Source organism: Rattus rattus, chromosome 9, assembly GCF_011064425.1.
Source record: "Rattus rattus isolate New Zealand chromosome 9, Rrattus_CSIRO_v1, whole genome shotgun sequence".
Lineage (NCBI taxonomy): Eukaryota > Metazoa > Chordata > Mammalia > Rodentia > Muridae > Rattus > Rattus rattus.
The window spans coordinates 91,505,928-91,527,412 of NC_046162.1; the positions used below are offsets into that span (position 1 = coordinate 91,505,928).

The 21,485-nt window shown below is 50.2% G+C and overlaps 1 protein-coding gene across 1 annotated transcript in view; it reads right to left on the bottom strand.

Annotated features, from left to right (window-relative positions):
- The window catches only part of Nos2 (nitric oxide synthase 2), a 35,986-nt gene extending 15,317 nt beyond the window's left edge, over positions 1–20,669 (bottom strand). The window contains exons 1-12 of the mRNA XM_032912147.1: positions 20,527–20,669; positions 19,064–19,220; positions 12,925–13,000; positions 11,707–11,829; positions 10,183–10,331; positions 6,558–6,720; positions 5,784–5,875; positions 4,885–5,026; positions 4,648–4,787; positions 2,836–3,010; positions 2,651–2,752; positions 92–286 (exon numbers count right to left, since the gene is read on the bottom strand). Of these exons, the coding sequence (XP_032768038.1) occupies positions 92–286; positions 2,651–2,752; positions 2,836–3,010; positions 4,648–4,787; positions 4,885–5,026; positions 5,784–5,875; positions 6,558–6,720; positions 10,183–10,331; positions 11,707–11,829; positions 12,925–13,000; positions 19,064–19,173 (1,467 nt within the window). The 5' untranslated portion in view covers positions 19,174–19,220; positions 20,527–20,669. The remainder of the gene's footprint in view (positions 1–91; positions 287–2,650; positions 2,753–2,835; positions 3,011–4,647; positions 4,788–4,884; positions 5,027–5,783; positions 5,876–6,557; positions 6,721–10,182; positions 10,332–11,706; positions 11,830–12,924; positions 13,001–19,063; positions 19,221–20,526) is intronic.
- Between the last annotated feature and the right edge of the window lie 816 nt (positions 20,670–21,485).

The following is a 21,485-nucleotide window of genomic DNA, read 5'->3' on the forward strand; positions in this document are numbered from 1 at the left end:
CTCAGCTGGCGTGTACAACCCTGGGTCATCACACTGCAGAGGCTCCACAGCTGAGCTGCAAGATGGGGAGGGCGGGAGGGTCGTCCCTGACCTGGTAGTAGTAGAATGGAGATAGGACGTAGTTCAACATCTCCTGGTGGAACACAGGGGTGATGCTCCCGGACACCGGAGGGACCAGCCAAATCCAGTCTGCAGGGCAGCCTCCTCGGGACCGGTACTCATTCTGCATGTGCTTCATGAAGGACTCTGAGGCTGTGTGGTGGTCCATGATGGTCACATTCTGCTTCTGAAGGAGAAGATGGAGTGGGCTGAGATAAGGCAGCGGGGGAGAGCAGCGAGTGACTGCGCCGGAGGGCCGGTGGTCTACACAATGGCCCCTGCCGTTAGTCTTCTCACTGCTGCAGAAACGCACACAGGTCCGAGTCCACAGACTTAGAGACCCAGGCCATCACCACAGCCACTCAGATGGTGGCCAGCCCTCATCACATGAGAGGTTCCCAGGTTCTCAACCTATGGGTCTTCAACTCCCTTGGGGGTCACTTATCAGGTATCCTGCATTTCAGACCTTTACACTATGACTCAGACAGTAGCAAGATTATAGTTATGAAGTTGCAACTAAAATAATTTTCTGGTTGGGGTCCCCGCGGCATGAGGAACTGTATTAAAGCGTCACAGCATCAGGAAGGATGAGAACCATTGCCAACAGCTCAGCATCCAGAAATTCACACCAACCGGTCTCCATGCTTTGCCAGCAGACAGAGAGCCTCCGGTGTGGGCAACTCACACTGCGCCATCTTGTTTAAGGTAAAGAAAATACAAACTCAAAGGAGGCTCACTTGGTGGGGTGCTTGCCTGGCATGCGTGAAGCCCTACACAGCTGTAACCTCAGCAGCGCTCTGGTGGTACAGGATGAGGATCAGGAGTTCAAGGCCACCCTCAGCTACATAGAGAGTTCCAGGCCAGCCTGGGCTGCATAGAGAGTTCCAGGCCAGCCTGGGCTATACGAGATTCTGTCTCCAAAACAAGCGAACACAAAACCACCAGAGTCATCCGTGGGGATGATGCGGATCAGAGTGTAGGGGACACAGGTCATCCACATCCTAAAACTTAGAGGCCATGAAGTCTAAACTAGCCTGGAACGATCCAGTCAAAGCACCTATCCTACTAAAGTCTGGAGATTCATTCAACTAAGAGAAATATATTTATGACCTGCGGGGAGGGCTCAGTGGGTAAAGACGTTTGTCACCAGGCCCGACCTGAGTTTCATCCCAGGAATTCACACAGTAGAAGGAGAGATCCAACAGTGAAGCATCCTATGAGCTCAATGGGTTTCCACCTGCTCCTGTCTATCTGTTGGGTACTGAGAAAGGCCGTGGGGCAAAGGAGAGATGATCTCCATGTATTGCCAGCAAACAGCAAGCCTCTTGGGGAGGTTGAAGGAAATCAGCCATTTTCACAAGGCCTCCTGGGATGTGTGAGGGAGGCAAACTGCTGGGGAGGGACACAGGGGAAAGCCTAATGCCTAGGATAGGCCCAGAGGAGAGGGGGTCAAGGTTGGCAGCTGCCCCCTGATGTCAGGCTCATGAGTCGAGCCACACTTTAAAAGTCATATACAGCTGCTCCTTGACTTATGACAGGGCTCCATGCTGATGGGGCCATCACAAAATGAAAGTATTCTCAGTCAAGAATACACCGGATGGGAACTAGGGTGCAGCTTAGCGGGTGGAATGCTGGCCTAGCATGCACCGAGCCCTGGAGGTCCGATGCCTAGTACCATGTTCAAAAACCAACGACTCAGATGTGGTAGCTCACACCTGTAATCCCAGCACTCTGGAGGTAGGCAAGAAGGTCAGAGGTCACACAGTGAGGCTAGCCTGGGGTACATGAGACTCCCTCCCAAGTCTTCTTGATAAAGCACCTTGCCTCCCAACCAGCGTAGCTTGGCTACACACTGCAGTGTCAGTTTCTAGTTCTTGTGGCTGCCACAGCTGCCACCAGCTTCAAGAGAGCAAGCAGCCACCATTGTTAGTCCAGGAGGAAAGACTGAAATTAAAAATCCCTATGCAGTTAGCCATTCAGGCCTATAAGCACAGATACTCTGGAGGCTGACTAGGGTTTAAGGTCTGCCTAGACAGCAGAGTGATTGAAGGCCAACCTGGGTAACCTTGTCTCACAATAAAAAGCAAAAGGGGGGTTAGAGAGAAATCAAGATCCCAAACAACAACGAAGCCAAGTAGGGGGCTGGAAGGATGGCTCAGTGGGTAAGAACACTGATTGCTCTTCCGGAGAATCTGGGTTTGATTCTCAGCAACCACATGGTGGCTCACAATCCTCTCCAATTCCAGTCCTAGAGGATTTGATGATATTGATATATATATATATATATATATATATATATATGTATATATATATATATATATGTAAAAGGTTAAAAAAAAAGTTTAAAACACCCAAGGAGAGTTGCTCTGGATTCACAGTGCCCTCACACCCTTGTAAAGTAAGAAATTCCCAAGTGGAGCCATCACAAGCCAGGTAGTGCCTGTGCACATATAAAATGCCCTTGGATATCTGAACAGGGAGAAGCTCAGGAGCGAGCGGATGATGACAACGACGACAGGCGTAGATGTGTCAAGCGAGACTCCTGGCATACCTGGAAACTATGGAGCACAGCCGCATTGATCTCGGTGACAGCCCGGTCTTTCCAGAGGGAGGCCAGCGTGTGGGTCTCCAGGCCCATCCTCCTGCCCACTTCCTGTAGAAGCCAAGTGATGAGGGTGAGGCAGGTTTTGAGGGGATCCCCGTCCCCGACCCTCCAGCTGGGTAACCCCTCGTCACCTCCAGGATGTTGTAGCGCTGTGTGTCACAGAAGTCCCGGACTCCAATCTCGGTGCCCATGTACCAACCATTGAAGGGGCAGGCTGGGAACTCGAGGCCACCCACCTCCAGGAGCATGTTGGCCACGGCAGGCAGCGCATACCACTTCAGCCCGAGCTCCTGGAACCACTCGTACCTGGCAGGGAGGCAGAGCCAGCTGCAGTTAGGGTCATCTACTTTTGCCCTCTTTCCCCAGTCAAAAACTAGTTAACGTCAGTAAAAGGGTCTACCGAAGAAGTCAAATCCTTCTCTCTGCTTTTTGAGACAGGGTCTTGATTTTATGTCTCTGAGGATGGCCTTGAACTTTTGATCCTCCTGACTCTATCTCCCAAGTGCTGGAGTTATAGGCATGTGTCATCCAGACCGGGTTAATGCGGTGCTGGTGATCAAAGCTAGGGCTCAAGCATGCTAAGCACCCATGCTCAACTGAGCCACAGCAGAGTCCTTTTGGAGAGAGCATCTCTGTCACCCCACCAGGAGACATAACGGAGTACCAAGGGGCACTCATTATAGAAGACATCTCTTTACTCAGTCATTCATGCAAATGGGTCAGGTATTTACTGAGACTCCAACACAACGCAGCAGCTAAGGACGCTGGCACCAGACAGCTGGTGTTCGAGCACTGATTAGGGCGCTTTTAGCCTCTCAGCATCCCCATCCTCGACACAGAGCCAATAACAACAACAAACGCATGGGATTACTGCAAACATAGTATCATTCACTGGATAGTTAGACATTCTACGAATACCTATAATTAAGCACCTACTATGTACTCTGCACTTTATAGATCATGGGGTCACACTAATGAAAAGTAAGAGTCTACTCCCAAAGTTGCAGCCCAGCATCCAGACTAGAGACCATAGACTATAGAGGGGCAAGCGAATAGACCAGCAAGAAAATGAGAAATGAAGTGTGGTGTGGGGTTGAAGACGGGTAAGTCAGGGGTGAGTTCTCAGATGACATAGGGAATGCCTTTAGATGGGAAAACTGGATCCTTGAAAATTCTGAGGAAAGGACATATCAGGTAGAGGAGGAGCAGAGGTCCTGAGCCAGGTCTGAGTTCAGTGTGTTCAAAGGACAAGAGCTGTCAGCCCAGGACCTGCTACTACATCTCCATATATGGAGGCTTTTTGCAGAGCTTCAATCAGCTGTGCTCTTAAAGTCACTGTGGCCCTGCATTTCCTCTGTCTGGGAGGGACGATCTTTTCCTAAGAAAGCTGGGAGGAGGCCATCGAGATGGCTTAGCAGGTAAGGGGACTTAGCTACCATGCCTGAGAAGCTGGGCTCAATCTCTAGGACCCATATGGTAGGAGTAAATTGACTGACTCCTGCAACAGACTTCTGAACACGCACGCACGCATGCACACACGCACGCACGCACGATCATAAACATACCACGCATACCTCACATACCACACACGTGCACACATGCAGGCACACACTCACGTACACCCATTCACATACACACCTGTGCACACACACTAAATAAATGAAAGAAAAGAATTAGGAAGTCGTTGGGAGGCGAGCAAAAAGTCAGACTCTGCTCAGACAGAAGCTCAGGGGCTCTCCTTAAGTCACTGCCTCCCACTCTCCCAGGACCCTGTTTGCTAGGCTGCTGCTCCCACAGTAATCAGCACCTCCTCATAAGGCTGGGACTGGAGAGGAAAGGCCAGGGCTGCTGCAGAGGGCAAAGAGGCCTTGCGACATCCGTCCTCTGGGCACTGCCTGAGACTGGGCTTGCATGCATATGACCTGTACCCTCTTGTGACTTACTTGGGATGCTCCATGGTCACCTCCAGCACAAGATCAGGAGGGATTTCAAAGACCTCTGGATCTTGACCGTGAGCCTGCAGGACCAGAGGCAGCACATCGAAGCGGCCATAGCGGGGCTTCCAGCCCAGGTCGATGCACAACTGAGGGATAGAGGAGCCCAGTAAGTCCGCAGGTCCAGGCCCTGGATTTGCTCAAGGTCCCCTGCCCAGAGGGACCCATCAGAAGCTAGATCAGTACCTGGGTGAACTCCAAGGTGGCAGGATCCCCTCTGATGGTGCCATCGGGCATCTGGTAGCCAGCGTACCGGATGAGCTGGGAATTCCAGATCCGGAAGTCATGCTTCCCATCGCTCCGCTGGGGGAACACAGTAATGGCCGACCTTCCCCAGAACGAGAACATAGTCGTTTACCAACAGTCCCTGGTTGGGGTGAGTGGGGCAGGGGTTCCCAGCCAGTCCACCTCCACTCTTCCCCGCACCCCAATCACCCTGAAATCATCCGTCTCTTCCTCCTGCCAGCTTCTTCTTAACCATCAAGACCAACAAGGGCCTGCCCACCACTCTAGGAAGCCTCATGTCCCTTCCACATCATAGGTTTGCAGCTGGATGGAGCTGATTCTAGGGTCTCAGTCTCCTCTGGATCCCACCCTGTCACCTCCTTTTCCCCAGCTCCTGGCCTAGTCCTGTGCTGAATCCTCCTGCCTCAGCCTATCCACTGCTGAAATTGCTGTTATGTACCACCATGCCCAACTTTAAAAAAAAAAAAATGTTTTCTTTGTTTTGGAGCCTAGGCTAGCCTTGAATGTGCTATGTATCCAAGGATGGCTTTGAACTCTTGACCCTCCTGCTTCCACCTTTCCAAGTGCTTGGATAACAGGCCTGCTAGAAATGACTTTCTAAGGGTATAACAGCCCCGTGGGTTCTAAGTTAGAAGGGGATGGGGAAAGAGCTGGGCCTATGACAGAAGCTAATGGGGAGGAGGCTGCTCTCACCATTCCACAACCCAGGGAAGCTAAGCCCTCCTCTTTTCTCTCTCCTTAGTTTCTCCCGGAGCCAGAGGCCCCTCTCCTGTGCTCTCCAGCCTCTTCTGCCTGAGAGCGGTAGGATGGGCCCAGCACAGCTGGGAAAGGTGCCTCACCTGATGTTGCCACTGTTAGTGGCGTAAAGTATGTGTCTGCAGATATGCTGGAACATTTCTGATGCAGTGCTACAGCTCCGGGCATCGAAGACCTGCACGGGGCCCACCCAAAACACACCATGGAAGATTGTGAGGACAGGGGCTTGGGGCTGACTGAAAGTCCTTGGGGACAGAGGGCATCTCACTCACAGGGTTACATACTCCTCCCTGTATCCCTGTGCCTGTCTCTAAGCTGCCCTACTCCCTTGGCTCTTGAGTCAGGGGCTCAGAGAATCCCATTCAGAAGGCCCCAGTAAAACCAAATTACCAAGAGCATCTGGCTTTAAAGAACCAAAAGGCAGGGTCCCCACAGCCTAGATCTTCCCCATGGGAGTGTGTACCACCATTGAGGCTCCTGGATTTTCTTAGTCCAAGTGCACTCAATAGGACCCAACCTTCCCCCCCACAACCCCACTCACCCCAAATGACCCTCCAAGGAGACAATGGCCTACGAGGCTAGGATAAATAAAATGCTCTCTAGGAGCCAGGAATGCAAACACTGGAGGCAAACACTTGTAACACCAAGACCTCAGGAGTAAGACGTCCAAGGTTGCTGGTTGTCTCATGATGGAGTGTGGCCCCCCGCATTTAACATGAAGGTGGGTCATCTAGAGACCCTGGTGCAGACTCCCAGGAGGGGGTCTAGATACCCCACTCAGGATTTGGCTGGCCACTTGCTCTGTCTCTGGGCCTGCCCACCTCTGCTCCTCCTTCTGCTCTGCCCACAAGACTCACCTGCAGGTTGGACCACTGGATCCTGCCGATGCAGCGAGGGGCGTTCCTCCAGGCCATCTTGGTGGCAAAGATGAGCTCATCCAGAGTGAGCTGGTAGGTTCCTGTTGTTTCTATTTCCTTTGTTACGGCTTCCAGCCTGGCCAGATGTTCCTCTATTTTTGCCCTGGGGGACAGGAAATTGTCAGGAAGACCAACAATAGCAGGACCTTACATGGGGATTAATTCAATCCCCAGAAAGCAAGAACCGATTTTGGACACCAGAAGGGCAAATTGTACCCCCTGGGACATTGTCTTCCTTAGGGTTGGTTTTGTGACTCACTCTTAGCTTACTAGGGGCCAATTTTGAATACCCTGACATCTCCATCTTCAGGTTCTCAGTCCTGTTGAGAGAAAGCCATACTTCCACTCCTACACTGGACCCTGGCAGTTGTCACAGTCATGATAAGGTCTTATGTAGCCTAGAACTTCTAACCCTCTGTCCTCCCTCTCTCAAATACCTGCGACTGTAGCTGCATGCCATCACAAGTAACACAGGAGGCTCTGCTGTGTTTACTCTGCAGTCTTAAGACTCCAGAGTGTACAGTACCAGGCTCAAGAACACAAGCATAGTAACAGAGAAGAGAGGACACAGACCCGGGTGGTCTTGCTGCCAACCCCAGGCTCCAAACTGTCTGCAGTGGATAGGACCTCCCACCTTCCACCCAAAGGGAGACTGAGAGCCTTGAGGGCTCCTCAAAAGGCAAGGCAGGCCCAGACAAGACCTGAGGTCAGGACTCAACTTGAAGGACCCTAGAGCCCACCCAACGGAGCCACACTCACTGATTTAAGCATACTTCAGAATAATTTCAAGGGAGAGGAGCTTGGTCGCAAAGACTTTGAAACACACACACCCAACACAGCAACCTTGAGATTTCCAACCAGCACCAGCAGAGGCTTTCGAAACGGCAACAAACAAAATTATTTAAAGAATGAACTTGGGATTAAGGTCGGCAGGAGGACTAGGAATGAAACAGCCTTCGGTGCAGGCGGACAGTCTTGGCAACTCCTTTCTGATTACAGAAAGACTCGAAGACAAAACATTTAGTGCTATTTGTCTTCAGTGATCCCTGTAAGGGGGAACTTCTGGGTGCGGTCAGTGTCCTTCATCGTCAGAGGTAGACTCTAGAAATACCCCTGACTCTGTACCCAAACACGAAAACAGTGGTGTCCACAGTTATGGCAACACCGTGTAAAGAAGGAAGATGAAAACTTGGTGACATTTACCCAAGAGTGGGCCTGACATCTTTGGAAGAGTTTTGGCCTCTCCTGTTGTAATCTAAGGAGTGGACTGGTCCTGAGCAAAGCCATCCTCTTTCTGTAATGAACAGCACAGTAACTATGGTAGCAAGAAGCAATGGGAGCCTCTGTCTTTCACAGGAGTGTCAGGAGGGAGACGATTGTTTCTCTGGCCTTCTGGACTCAGAGCAGCTCATGAAACAAACCATAGCCAGACTTTATCTCACTATACACACTTGTCATTTCCAAGATGGCTTTGTGTAGATTAGGCAAATTCAGGCCAGTCTGGGCAACATAGTGAGAACCTGTCTCAAAGTAAATAGTTCAAAAAGTAAGCGCTGAGGCCAGGGGCTGAATATGTAGCTCATTGGTAGAATAGGCCTGGTTTGGCCCCCTAGGTTCAGGCCCTGTTACCACAGACGAAAGGGGAGAAAACAGAGGGAAGCTCTCATACAGTTAGAAAGGATCTCAAGGAACGTTGTTAACTTGGTGACAGGTTGGGTGACTTGTTTGTAAATGCAAGCTTTAAGCAGTGTTTCTCAGAAAAACCCACTCCCACAGTTAACAGTGAAGCCTCCAACATTCAAGAGAATCTCAACACACGTGGGAGCACGTTAAAAAAAAAGAGAGAGAGAACTTTTAAAAGAATATTTTAAATTTAAAATTTTAAGTGTTCTCCTTTGTTTTACTTTGCGTTTTGTTTGTTTTGAGTCTGGGGTTGCTCTTAAAATTATTTTTCATGTTTTCTCTCAGTTCCCTTAGAATTTTTTTCATTGTTGTTCTGTTTTGGAACAGAGTCTCGGTAAGCAGCCATTGCTGACCTAGAGTTCACTATGTGGACCAGGGTAACTTCGAACATACAGAGATCCACCTGCCTCTGCCTTCAGAATGCTGGGATTAAAGGCATGGGCCACCGTGCCCAGTGGATTTGATTTTTTGCATTTTTCTTGACTGTTTTCCTTCCTTCTGTTTGCCTCTTGTCAAGTACCCTCCCAGCTCTGGCATTCCAGGGTGGAGCGGGTATCACCGAGAACAGCCACTTCTGCTCTGGGTCCCAGATACCCTTCTGTGTCTCATGCCCCAGATGAAACTCCTGTGTGAGACTGTGCCACAAAATGACACTGCCACACTGTCCCCAGCTGCCGGAGCAGACACTCACTGTCGTTCTTACAACTGGACGGGTAACTCAGTCCCTCTACAGTGTTCTATACTCAGGTATCATCGCTGTCACCCTGGCACTCTGAAGAGCAGTGGTGGGCAGATGCTGTCTCCAAAACATACAATGAGGGACCAGAGAGATGGCTGAGCAGGTAAAGACATTCGCCACCAAATGTCCTCAGTCAACCCCAGGAATCCACACTGTGGAAGGAGATGTCCGACTCCCACAGCATGTTGTCTGACGTCCACGTACTAGCTGTGGCCCAGGCATCCCATTCGCCACCAAGTAAACGGACGTTTAAAAAACTGAATATGTACGATGATAACCAAGATCTCAGTGGTATTCATTTCAGGCTGGCACTGTTCCTAGCTGTTTGTAGACTCTAATCCGTTTAATTTTCATATAAACCCCTACAAGGTGGGTATATTATAATAGATAGTCTGAGGCAAGAAAACCAAGGCATTTTCCCAGGCTTGAACCCCCAGTAGATGGCTACCTGGACCCCAACTTTTATCCAGGCCACACAGCCTCTCCATGATTGCAACTCTGTGCATTGACAACAAAATTGGCAACTGGCAACGAAGAAAATGTCCTTTCTTTCCCAGGCTGGACACACTTGGTGCTTGGGGTGACTGACTGGTGACCTGAAGAATAAAGGGGTCTGGGCCCTAAACTCACAGAGGCCCTATGGGGTAAAATGAGAGCACTCCCACCAAGTCAGTCTCCCGGACTCTAGTTAGACTAGGATAGTGTCAGGGTTGTCTCTGGGAATCTTGCTCTGTAAAAGGTAACATCAGCCTGACCAGACACCCTCTAAACTTCCTTCTATTTCAGAACTGAAGGATCTATTCCAAGTCACTGTATTACAGCCCCTAGGCTAAGACACTGTTCTAAATTTGCACACATCTCATGGCTGTCCAGTGAGCCATGCTATAAGATGCCTACTTTACAGATGAGGAGGTTGAGGCCCAATGGACTTCTCCAGGACTCAGCAGTGGTCTGGGGAAGCCAGAATCCAGGCCAGTCACACTCTCCTCCAAACTTTCAGACATTTTTGCAGGTCCTAAGCCTCCTTTAGGCCCCAGCAAGTCTGAAGACTGCAGAGTTCACGGGTCAGAGTGGAACAGGAGGAAACAGGTTAGCCCCAGGGAGTGGATCAGGGGATGTCACCCTGACTGAAGCCAGACTTACTCTTTGAAGGAGCCATAATACTGGTTAATGAATTCAATGGCTTGAGGCAGAAGCTCCTCCACTGGGGTGGGCTTGTCTCTGGGTCCTCTGGTCAAACTCTTGGAGTTCATGATGGACCCCATGCATAATTTGGACTTGCAAGAGATATCCTGGAAAGAGAGACAGGGGTTGAGTAGGGCTCCAATTCCCCACCCCACCATGACCCCCATATCCCAAGCCAGTCATTAAGCCTGGTCGTTCTCCGACCGATATGCTCACAATGACTCCTCCTCCTTGGGGTCATCAAGCTTTTTCCCAGCCTAGCTCCCTTCTCCTTTCCGGAGACCAGGTGGGTGTGAGCTGGCTTCTCTCTGTCCCTGCTCTGCAGTCAGCTAAAGAAACAGTGACAGCCTCTGAGAAAATTCCATGGCTTCTCTTAGGGGATATCACCTCTGCTTTCCTTTCTAAAGAGACCCAGCCAGCTCCTCAGGGAGCATGGCTCCAGTGTCAGCCTAGAGAAGCCGAACGAGAGGATGATTATTTCAAAGTCAGGGGAGGCTTGGATAGAAACGCCAGAGAGATGGATGTCCACGTGTCGACTGTGGTGCTCCTCTGTTTTGCTTTCTTTCTGAGGTTTGATGTTAGGTTTTGAGACGAGATCATACGTGGCCCAGGTTGGCCTCAAACTCACTATAAAGCAGGTCACTGTGAACTTCTAATCCTTCTGCCTCTGTCTTCCAAGCTGGCATTACAGACAGTTTCTGTGCGGTTCAAGAAATCATCCTGCCTTCAAAGGCTTTTTGGTTCTTTTCCACTTTATAACCTCAGTATGAATTTCTCTCTGTCTCTGTCTGTCTGTCTCTTGTCTCTCTCTCTCTTTCTGTCTCTCCTTTGTTTTCTTTTATGGGTCTTTCTTTCTTTTGCTCTCTCTCTCTCTCTCTCTCTCTCTCTCTCTCTCTCTCTCTCTCTCTCTTGGTTTGGTTTTTATGAGACAGGGTTTCTCAGAACCCTGGCTGTACTGGACTCCTTTATAGACCACACTGGCCTTGAACCCTCAAAGATCCACCTGCCTCTGCCTCTGCCTCCCAAGTGCTGGGATTAAAGGTATGTATCACGCCTGGCTTGTTTTATGTTTTGTTGTTATTATTGTTGTTTTGAGACAAGGGCTCACAATGTGGCTCTGACTTGTTCCTGAACTCAGTATGTAGCCCGGGCTGGCCTCAAACTCATAGACATCTGCTTGTCTCCTCCAAATGTTGGAATTAAAGGTGTGCACTGCTCAGCCTCATAGCGTGAATTCTAAGTCAGAGTAAGGAACATGAAGGCAGGCAGGAAGGAACCTGGAAGGATGATTAGTTTCATTCCCTGGCTGCTTGAACTGCTGTCACCTCACTGTCACCTTGCTGTCCTTACAGAGACGACAGGAAGCTTCCTCTGCCAGTTCGGGCCAGCTTTGGGCAGTTTTGTTAGACAATTCCCAGATCGATAGGGCCCTTATGGTGCCCTAGCTGGGACAAAGGTTTCCCCAGCCCCAAGACTGCTCACCGAGGTGGCCTTGTGGTGAAGGGTGTCGTGAAAAATCTCTCCATTGCCCCAGTTTTTGATCCTCACGTGCTGTGGGCGGGTCGATGGAGTCACGTGCAGCTTGTCCAGGGATTCTGGAACATTCTAAGATAGGTAAACAACCAGAGTTTTCCAAATGTCTGTAACCCCAACAACCATACAAGTGTCCCCTGGGCCTCTGTACTCTGCTTGGGTGAGGGACAGAGCTTTGTGTGGGCACATGAGGCGAGAGGCAGTCCTCAGTCCCCCACCCTTCCCAGAAGTTGGGCTAGTGGCAGCTGAGCACTGCAGGTGGTTGGACCGAGGCCAGGCTTCTGTCCTTACCAAGGCCTGGCCAGTGCTGGCTCATAAGGGGAATTCAAGTATGAGGGGAGGGCTAGGGCTGGGACTGCCAAGGACAGAGCTGGGAGGCTAACAGATACTCCACTGTCTTCCTTTCCCCGACCCCATCTCTCTGCCACCTCTTTGCAGTCCTTAGGATGGAAGGGGTTTCAGGAAGAAGGGGTCCACAGCTAGAAGCTAGGGGCTGAGACTAGGGACTCAGCAGCTGAGTCTAGGATCACTCTAGAAAATCGTCCTTCCCCTGATCCCATGAATGTTCTTAAACTACCTGTGGTAGTTTGAGTATGTTTGGCCCATAGGAAATGGTACTGCTAATAGGAGTGGTCTTGTTGGAGGAACTGTGTCACTTTGGGTGTGGGCTTTGAGACCCTTCTCATAGCTGCCTGGAAGGGACATTCTTCTTTGGTTTGCCTTCAGAACAAGATGTAGAACTCTCAGCTCCTGCACCATGCCTGACTGGATGCTGCCATGCTCCCACCTTGATGATAAAGGACTGAATCTCTGAACCTATAAGCTAGCTCCAGTTAAATGTTGTCCTTTATAAGAGTTGCCTTGGTCATGGTGTCTGTTCACAGCAATGGGGCCCTAACTAAGTCACTACCCCGAACTATTCTGTCACCCACCAGGCAAGTTACCTGGGTAACAGAGAACCCCGGAGACATCCACTGCTGAACATCATGACTGTCCTTCTGTCGGCAACCCCCTTGGCTCCCTCTGTACCCCAGGTCTGAATTGCTCTACTCACTCCCCAGTCTTTGGCTTCCTGTGCCTTCCTGTCCAGCCTCCAAAGGGCTGTTTAGCCTGAATCTACCAAGTAGAAGAATGAAGGACTTCCCATAGTGTGACCAAACCACTGACCTGTGCAGTCCCAGTGAGGAACTGGGGGAAACCATTTTGATGCTTGTGACTCTTAGGGTCATCCTGTGTTGTTGGGCTGTGAAAGGAAACAGTCATCGTGAGAAGGAGTCTGGCTGTGGAGGGGATCTGAGTGCCCTCTGAGATCGGCAGATGGGGCACCGAGGGCTAGAGGTGGGAATGATCTGTTCCCGGCTTCCAATCAGGGAGGATGAGGGACCCAGTCTTAGAGAATCTTATCCCCACTTCTCCATCTTTGCTTTGACCACCCAAAGCCAAAATGGTCTGAGGGGAGCCAGCCAAAACCATTCAGACACAGAGGCACACAGACAAGCTCTGGGGAGATGCCCGCCTCAGAAAGCCAAGTGCAAAAGCTCCCACAGCCCAGCCCTCCCAGGCCAGCAGGGCCCACCGCTCACCACCCACTTGGCTTAGCAACCTTTACCTTATCTATTTCAGTTTTCACTTTGGTGGGTATTGCTTGTTTGAGGCGTGGAACTTTCTATGTAGGCCAGACTGGCCCTGAACTTACAGAGATCCACCTGCCTCTGGCTCCTAAGTGCTTGGGTTCAAAGTGTGCATCACCAGGCCCAGCTCATCTCTTTTATTTAATAAGCTGGGCATTTTAAGTACATGCCTGGAATCCCAGCATCTGGCAGGGTGTGACAGAAAGGTCAGGAGTTTGAGGCCAACCTTAACTACAAAGAAAGTTCAAAGCCAGTTGGGCTCCACGAGAACTTACAAAGCACCCCAAACCCTTAATTTAGTTTGTTTGCGCCATACACCCTACTGGTTTTCAACTTGAGGCATCCACCTGCCAGAGCTTCTTGGGTGCCGAGATTCCAGGTTCAAGCCCCAGTGCTTGGCTAATCCAAATATTTATCTTGTAAAGAGTGAAAGGAACACAGGCAGGTATGAATAGCACACACTTGTGATTCTAACACCTGGACAGAAGAGGCAGGAGGATCAGGAGTTCAAGGTCATCCTCGGCTAAGTAGGGAATTCAAAGCTAGCCTGGGCTACATGCTACCTGTTTTGAAAATAAGATAAAAATAAAATTAAAATAATTAGTGGAGGGGAAAATATGCCAGCTATGGTGCTATACGCCTTTAATCTCAGCACATAGGAGGCAGAGACAAGCTGAGCTCTATGTTTGAGGCTAGCCTGGTCTACAGAGTTCCAGGACAGCCATGGCCATCTATCTACCCATGCAGTCAGGCAAAACATCCATACGCATAAAATGAATAAATCTAAAAATAAACCAAAACAAAAACCCTCAAACTCCAGTTTTAGCGGTGACCCTGCTTGGTCTTTTAGTCATAACTCGCTCTCTGGTCCCTCATCCCCAGTGAGGTTTGTTAGTTCAGCTTAACCATCAGCAAGGACCCTGCTAGGTTAGTTTAGTGAGAATCTTCATTACACCTTGTTACCTTCGCTATGGCTTGCCCTGGCCCCTGCTATGTTTGGGTGGAACCCTATCTCTCCCTCTGCAGCAGGTCCTGTGCTCCCCTGAGGGACGGTCCTCAGTAAAGCCCTCCTTGTGGTAAGTTAGCAGATATCACTAAAGTGGGAGTCACTGACTGGTGTGTGAAACCCCAGCAGTCAGAAGGCTTGAGGCAGGAGAATTGCTTAGCCTGGGCTGTAGAGTGAGCAGTTACCTCAAAGAACAAAGCAAGACGACAACCCCCCACCCCCCACCCCCCACCAAAGCAAACCAACAAAATCATTGAACAATTCTCTCCTTCTTGCTTGCAACAGGGTTTCACGCACCTCTCGCCGCCTTCGAACTCACTATTCAGCCCACAATGCCCTGGAACTCTTGCCGTTACCTCCTGAATGCTGGGATTGCGGGCATGCACCACCACGCCCATCTGAATAATATTTTCTTTAACACTCTCCTCTGATCTGGACTGGTATGCCTCACCAGAAGGAGGGGGGAAAAAGGAAGCCAAGATCTGCTTTCCTATGACCCTCCTTCATACCAGCCCAGCTTGGGCTTCACAGTTTGGAGGATAGAACTGTATCAAAGACAGCCCCTGGGTAATAGAATTAAAGACCATGTCAATGTCTACTCAAGTGCTTCCCCTAGACATCAAAATGTTTTCAATGCTGCCTGAAATCTCACTGTTGACACGAGCCACAGTTATGCTGGCCTCAGGGTCCACAGCCTGAGGCTGTGCCTCAGCCTGGATATCTGCTGACGCTATGATGACAGTCTCAGTGCACGTATGCAATGTGTGCTTGCGCGTGAACGAATGCGGCCTCCAGCAGCCTGAAAGCAACTGGAGGAAACGCCAGCGAAGGTTCACACCGATTAGCCCGATATGATAAGCCACGGGCTGTTTAAATCTTTCTTTTAACTTTTAAATATCTTGATGACTTTGTTATAATTGGAAGTTTTATAAATTTTGAAGTAATTTTATAGCTGGGAAGAAAAACCCACAGCGATAAATAAACAGAGCTTTCCCCCAGCTACTATGTCCTGCTAGCAGATGTCTTCTGCCACCTGTTAAAGGGGAATCTAGGGACCAGATATCAGGTGAGCACTTTAAGGCTCAGGACCCTTGGTTCCAAACACACAGTCTTGCTGAGACCTGGCTGGCCCATTGCGGGGTGAAGGACCATTACGGACTTTCTTCGGACAAAGGGAACCGGTGGCTTGCTCAGGCCCATAGAATCACCTGCTGTCACCCAGATCTAGGTACTGAGCGGGGAGTGCAGAATTCACAGGGGACTTAGGGCAGCCAGACCACCTCTCTTGAGAAGTGGAGAATGTCTTATTGTAAAAGACCCGCTTTGGCCTCTTAACCTTGTTTGTTTAGAGCACAATAAGGAGGGGGAGTGCAGCAAGGTGGGAGAGGGGAATGTGGCTAAGTGGAAGACCACTTGCTTAAATGTGGTTCAGTTCCCAGTACCAACAAACAAACAAACAAACAAACAAACAAAAAACAAAACAAACTTTAAGCGGTGGGCACAACGCCTGTTATCTCAGCATTTGAGAAGCTGAGGCAGGAGGATTTCCAGGTTTGATACCAACTAATCGATGCAGCCAGAACCTGTCTCAAAGCAGCGTAGAGCAAAAGTTCCTTGGTGCAGAACCCCCCACTGGGCGCTCTGCCTAGCTTCTCTCACGTCCCAGCGGGGGCCACCCGGGCGCCTCCCCAGGTCCCGCGCGCGCGCTGTACCTGGCTGGGCCCACGCGACTGGCGACCTTCGGGCCGAAGATCCTGCGCAGGAAGCGACAGAGCCGCGGCCGGGCGGCGTCGCAAGCGCTGCTCAGACCCTCGCGCATAGCTGGGCCAGCGCTCCTCGCTGACGCTGTCCCTTTATCGCCGCGGAACCCCTCAGTGCCCGCCCCCGTAGCTCCCGCCCTCCTGCTGAGAGCAGAGCTCGGCTTCTAGTGGCCCAGGACAAGCAGGACCGCGGGAATGCCTCGTTTAGGTATTCCTCTCGCAGGGACAATAAGGATCGCGACCTAGACTCCCCCCTTCACCGGCTTATTTCCTCACTCCCTAACGAAATCCAAGCAAGAAAGCAATTCTTTACTACCTCTGCTTTATGGCGGCCGAAGTTGGGGGACCAGAGAACACAACAGCCGTAGGGCCACCTTCACCTCTGCTTCACTAGACCACTCCCAGGAAATGTTTTGTCCTTTCTCCCTGTTCCAGGTGGAGTAGGGAACCCTTGTGGCTGATGTTTCAGCAAATGAACCCCCAAGCCCAATTACAGTGCGAGGAGTAGGGGTTTTTTTGTTTTTGTTTTTGTTTTTTGGTTTCTTTTTTTCTTTAACATCCTGAAACCCTTTGCTCTAAACTCCTAGATGGTCCCACATTTACCCTTTGTTTCTAAAACACACGTGTACACATGCATGGACACACCCTGCACACTTCTGAATCTCTTGTTTACACAAAGTTGAAAGCCAGCAGGAACAGGCTTTTTGGGTTGCATCGATTTGAAAATTATGTTTTAAAATAAAAATAAATAACGGGCTCCCGCTGCTTTCAGACTAAAATCCCCTTTGTTAGCTGCTTCCTTTTCCAGCAACATCCTCCTGCCACCTTTCCTGGGCAGCCCCATTTCGGCTGCTCCCCTTCCCCTAAGAAAGCCATCTGCAGCCCATTAGCCCCTCCGACACCACAGCCAGGCCTTGCCCTTAGGAGAGTCAGCAACACCTTCTCCTATTACCTCTCCCTTGCCTGACCCTTCCCCACACATAAACCTCTCTAAGGCTTCCCTTTGCCAAGACTGCCCCCAACTAGGGAGGAAGCTGTCACTCCTCTCCACAACCTCCCGAAAGTTTCCTCCCTGACGGTAGCTACTGGATCTGCCGGTTCTCTTTCTCAGCCCAGTGCATAGTAGGTCCTCAGAGAAAGAGCACATAGACTGTAGAACTTGGAGTTAGCTCAAAGCTCAGCTCCTTTACTTTCTAGAGACTGACCTCTTGAGACAAGATAAAAGTAGTTCCTGCCTGGCTTTTGACATAGTATTAAGGGCACTCTAAATATCCATGGCTGTATATGCAATTAATAAATGCTTCAGTCAGTCCATTGATTAAGTAGAAGGGCTTTGTTGACATGTGAACTGGCAGCATATTACCAGGCAAGCAAGCCTCAAGTGTCCTTGTTAATGTGATGGAATCTCATTTGGGGCCTCCAGTGAGGCAACCAGGATGGTGGCCGTAAGCCAGCTGTCCAGTTTGAATGCCTGCTTTGCCACTTGCCAGCTATGAGATCTTAAGATGACTCAAGCATGGTGGACTTCTGTGTCCTTTTCCCTAAAATGGGACGATAGCGCAGTCCCCTTCTGGATTGTCAGAGGGTGTGCCCTTCTTCTGGGCAGGGTCAAGTCTCAGTGTGGTGACAGGTAATGGGCAGCTACCCAAGATTTTGGAGCAGGGGCATGACTTGTATGAAGTCAAGTTGGAGGGAAAGAGTTGTGAGGGCACCTGGATTCTGGGGGGACAGAAGGCAGGGGTTGCAGAGAAAAACTGGATGAAGTCACAATATTTTGAGACTGAAGTGCTGTCCAGTTGGCTAGAGGCCACCAATGCCCTGCATAGGCACCCAAGCCCCAGGATTCCTGACAGCGGTGGTCCAGTCCCCTCCCACTCACTCTACCTTTCACTCCTGGGCCATCTACCTCCTTTATTCCTAACATAGTGACTTTTTTCCTGCAAGGGAGGAAACGGAGGTTTGGAGGCTAAGGGACGTCACAAATACCACAGGATTAAGAAGTGGCAAAGCCACTTCCTTTTGCCTAACTCCCTTTCTAAACCTGGCAACACCAGGACAGGAAATTTTAGGGCCTCCCTGCTTACTGCCTCCAGGGGGCGCTGTTCACTGCAGTCTTGCCAATGTCTGAGCCAGGTACAGACTGAGGCTTCAACGCGATTCTGTGTGTCACATTGCAAATTAAGCCAGCCCGTCATCTTTCTACTTTAGTTAGCCTCAAGTCCTGGGCTATGACTGTAGATTCCTAGCATTCTCTAGAATTCTCCTAGTTCTTCCGTTTATGTTGCTGTTCAATTCTAAGATGCCCCAGGCCAACTTCAGAGTTCATCTCTGACATTAGCAGTCATGCAACCCAGACTTTGCCCTCCCAGAGCCTCATTTGCAGAATGAGATCATAGCAGAGGGCCCCATGGAGGTCAAGTTCAAAGAATGTAGGTGCATGCCTTGTTGTAGTCCTGGTGACAAAGAAGCCTCAGTAAATGGTGACAAACCCTTCTGTGACAGACGCACTTCACTGTGCCTTATGTATATCTTAGTTCAGTCCCCAGGATGCCCTCAGGTTAAGACGCTGCAGACCTACCTGAGACTCAGGTGAACTTGCTCAAAGTCACACCGTCACTAAGCACAGAGCCATCTTGGCATCCTTCAGTTGTCTAATAGTCAAAATATCTAACAACTGGTGAGGTACCTCAGGACGTTACCACTGAGCTGACCACTAGCCTCTCCAGCCTCCATTCTCACATATATCCCCTCTCTTCTTCTTCCAGAGCGTCCAGACTCTCTCAGGAGCAGCACCAGATTTCAGTAGAGAATTCGGGGCCTTGGAGACCAGACTCTCGGGGGACTGGGAACAGATTGGGGCAGCAGGGGCCTGGCAGCCCTGAGGAGACAGCCAGAGAGAGGTTGCTTACCTGGGAATAGCACTTGGGGTTTTCTCCACATTGTTGTTAATGTCCTTTTCCTCTTTCAGGTCACCTTGGTAGGATTTGACTCTGAAGAGAAACTTCCAGGGGCAAGCCATGTCTGTGACTTTGTGCTTCTGCTCCAACTCTGCTGTTCTCCGTGGGGCTGAGGAAGGGGAGGAGGCCGTGAGGTGAGGTTGAAGGAGTGCCTAATAGAACAGGGCCTTCTCACAGGTGCTAACGTCCAGAGAATGGAGACAGAGCCTTGCTAAGGCTCAGCTAGGGCTTGCACAGCCACTGTCCCCAGCTACTGTCCCCATGAAGCTAAGCCTAGCTAAGGTTAGCATGGCCGCTCTCTCTCCCCTTGCTTGCACTCTGGGTTTTTATTTGGGGTTGAAATCTTGTGGGATAGACTCCTGTTCTGCAACGACATATAACAAACTAAAGGGATGACTCGGGATGCCACACAGCCACCTACCAATGACAGCAAGCACCCAAAAGCCCCCTTAGGAGAATCCGGTTACTCTGGGCAGGATTTACTTCTTGGCCTCCAGCAAAGTGGGCCCGCAGGAGCTGGGATCACTAAAGCATCTGCCTGACCCTGTCTGCCACCTGCTCATGAGAGGAGCAAGAAGCAGTCATTGGTAACCTTCCCTCCGGACCTGCACGTGGGGCTGGCACTCAAGTCCTGGCCACTTTTCCTTTGATTTGAGGGTAATCATGCATCCTAAGCGAAGGACACTATGTCACGTGTTCCTTCTTTGTTATTCGAGAAGTCAATGATTTGAGAGAGAGAGAGAGAGAGAGAGAGAGAGAGAGAGAGAGAGAGAGAGAGAGAATGAGAGAGAGAATTGAACTCTCAAGAGTTGAGGTTATATCCTTTAAGAAAATGACAAGAAAAAGAAGGAGAAACTTCCCTGGGGGACGGGTGGGAATCTGACATCTCTGTAGCCAATGCCCTCCCAGAGGAAAGATACACTTGGAAGATAGAAATGGGGACAAGAACACACATAAGGGGGCTGGTGAACCTCAAGGTCCTGGTGACCTGGATCTTGCCCTGAGTTTTTCTAGCTACTCATCTAAACCAAGTTAGCTAACCGAAACTCATTTCTTCACCCCTGAAATGGGATTAACAATGTCCCCCTTATCAGACCTGGGGTGGGGAAGGGGTACATCTCACAGAGATTAGCAAAGTAAGCTATGTGCATTAAAAGTTCTCAGCAGGGCGCCCCCTCCCCCCAGTTCTGAACTTTCTAGAAAGTTTATTCTCTGTAGTGTAATCACCACAGCAAACATTTGCAGAGAAGAAATCTGACCACATGTGTGGTGGTTCAACTGGCAGACCCTCCTGTGGTTGCTCTTCCCACACCTTTCACATTAGCCTCAGTCCGGCCACAAAAGGAAAGCCTAGTTTTCTGAGCTTTCTCAAACAGGAAGACCCTGAGAGCAGCTGTCCCCAATACAAGACTCACCTTGTAGTTGACTAGGCTAACAAGACCCAAGCCTGAGGAACCTCAGAAGCGTCTCTAAAAGTCCAGTCCCCTCACCGAGGTGGCTGAGAAGTTTCAAACCAGCGACACTGTGTCCCGTGGGGCCAGAGTCTCAGTCTTCAACTCCCTGTAAAGCTGTGGCCCTGACAGTAGCCATCAGGTATTTATACCCATCCACGCTCTGCAGAGCTGTTTTGCATAAAGTCACTGTTCCCAAAGGGAGAGTCCCCAGTAGGGTGTGCAAGTTAGCTCATTCGAGATGGACACTCCTAGTCTGTATGCATTATTACATCACTCTGTGGTGTATCTTCGGTGAGGCCACCTCTTCCTGGTCCCCAGTCCAAGGCAATGGTCCCTTGGCAGCGAGTGGCGTCTTGAAAACTGGGACTCACTAGGAGGGAGGCTTTTCTTAGCTGCACCACAGACCCTGGCTTGCAGCTGCTGGGGATTTTGTTCTGGGCATGGAGCACTCTGGTTCATTTCTGTCTGTTCTCTCATTTGCAGTTTGTAGCGGAAGTCCAGAAATCTGTGGAATACTGGCAGTGTGGATCATGCCGGAAAAAAAGTCCAGGTTCCAAATGACCAGTGCGGTTAGATGGTGCCAATATTCCAACACGCCCAGGAAACATTCAGCGGGAGGTTTTCTAGAAAGGCAAGCTATGGCACAGCGGGGCCCCTGGGATGCTGTCTGACCCTCATTTTCCCCACTACTAGTAAATTAGTTTGGGCAGCATAGTGGGTAGGGCTGTGCTGAGAGAAGCCCTTTTTCCCCCCACAGCAGAATTAAGTGTGACTTCTTATATACAGAATTATAATACCCTACCCAGGTGTGGTGGCACACGCCTTTACTTCCAGGATTCAGGAGGCAGAGAAAGACAGATCCCTGAGTTTGGGCCAGTCTGGTCTACAGAGTGAGTTCTAGGACAAACCAGGGCTACATA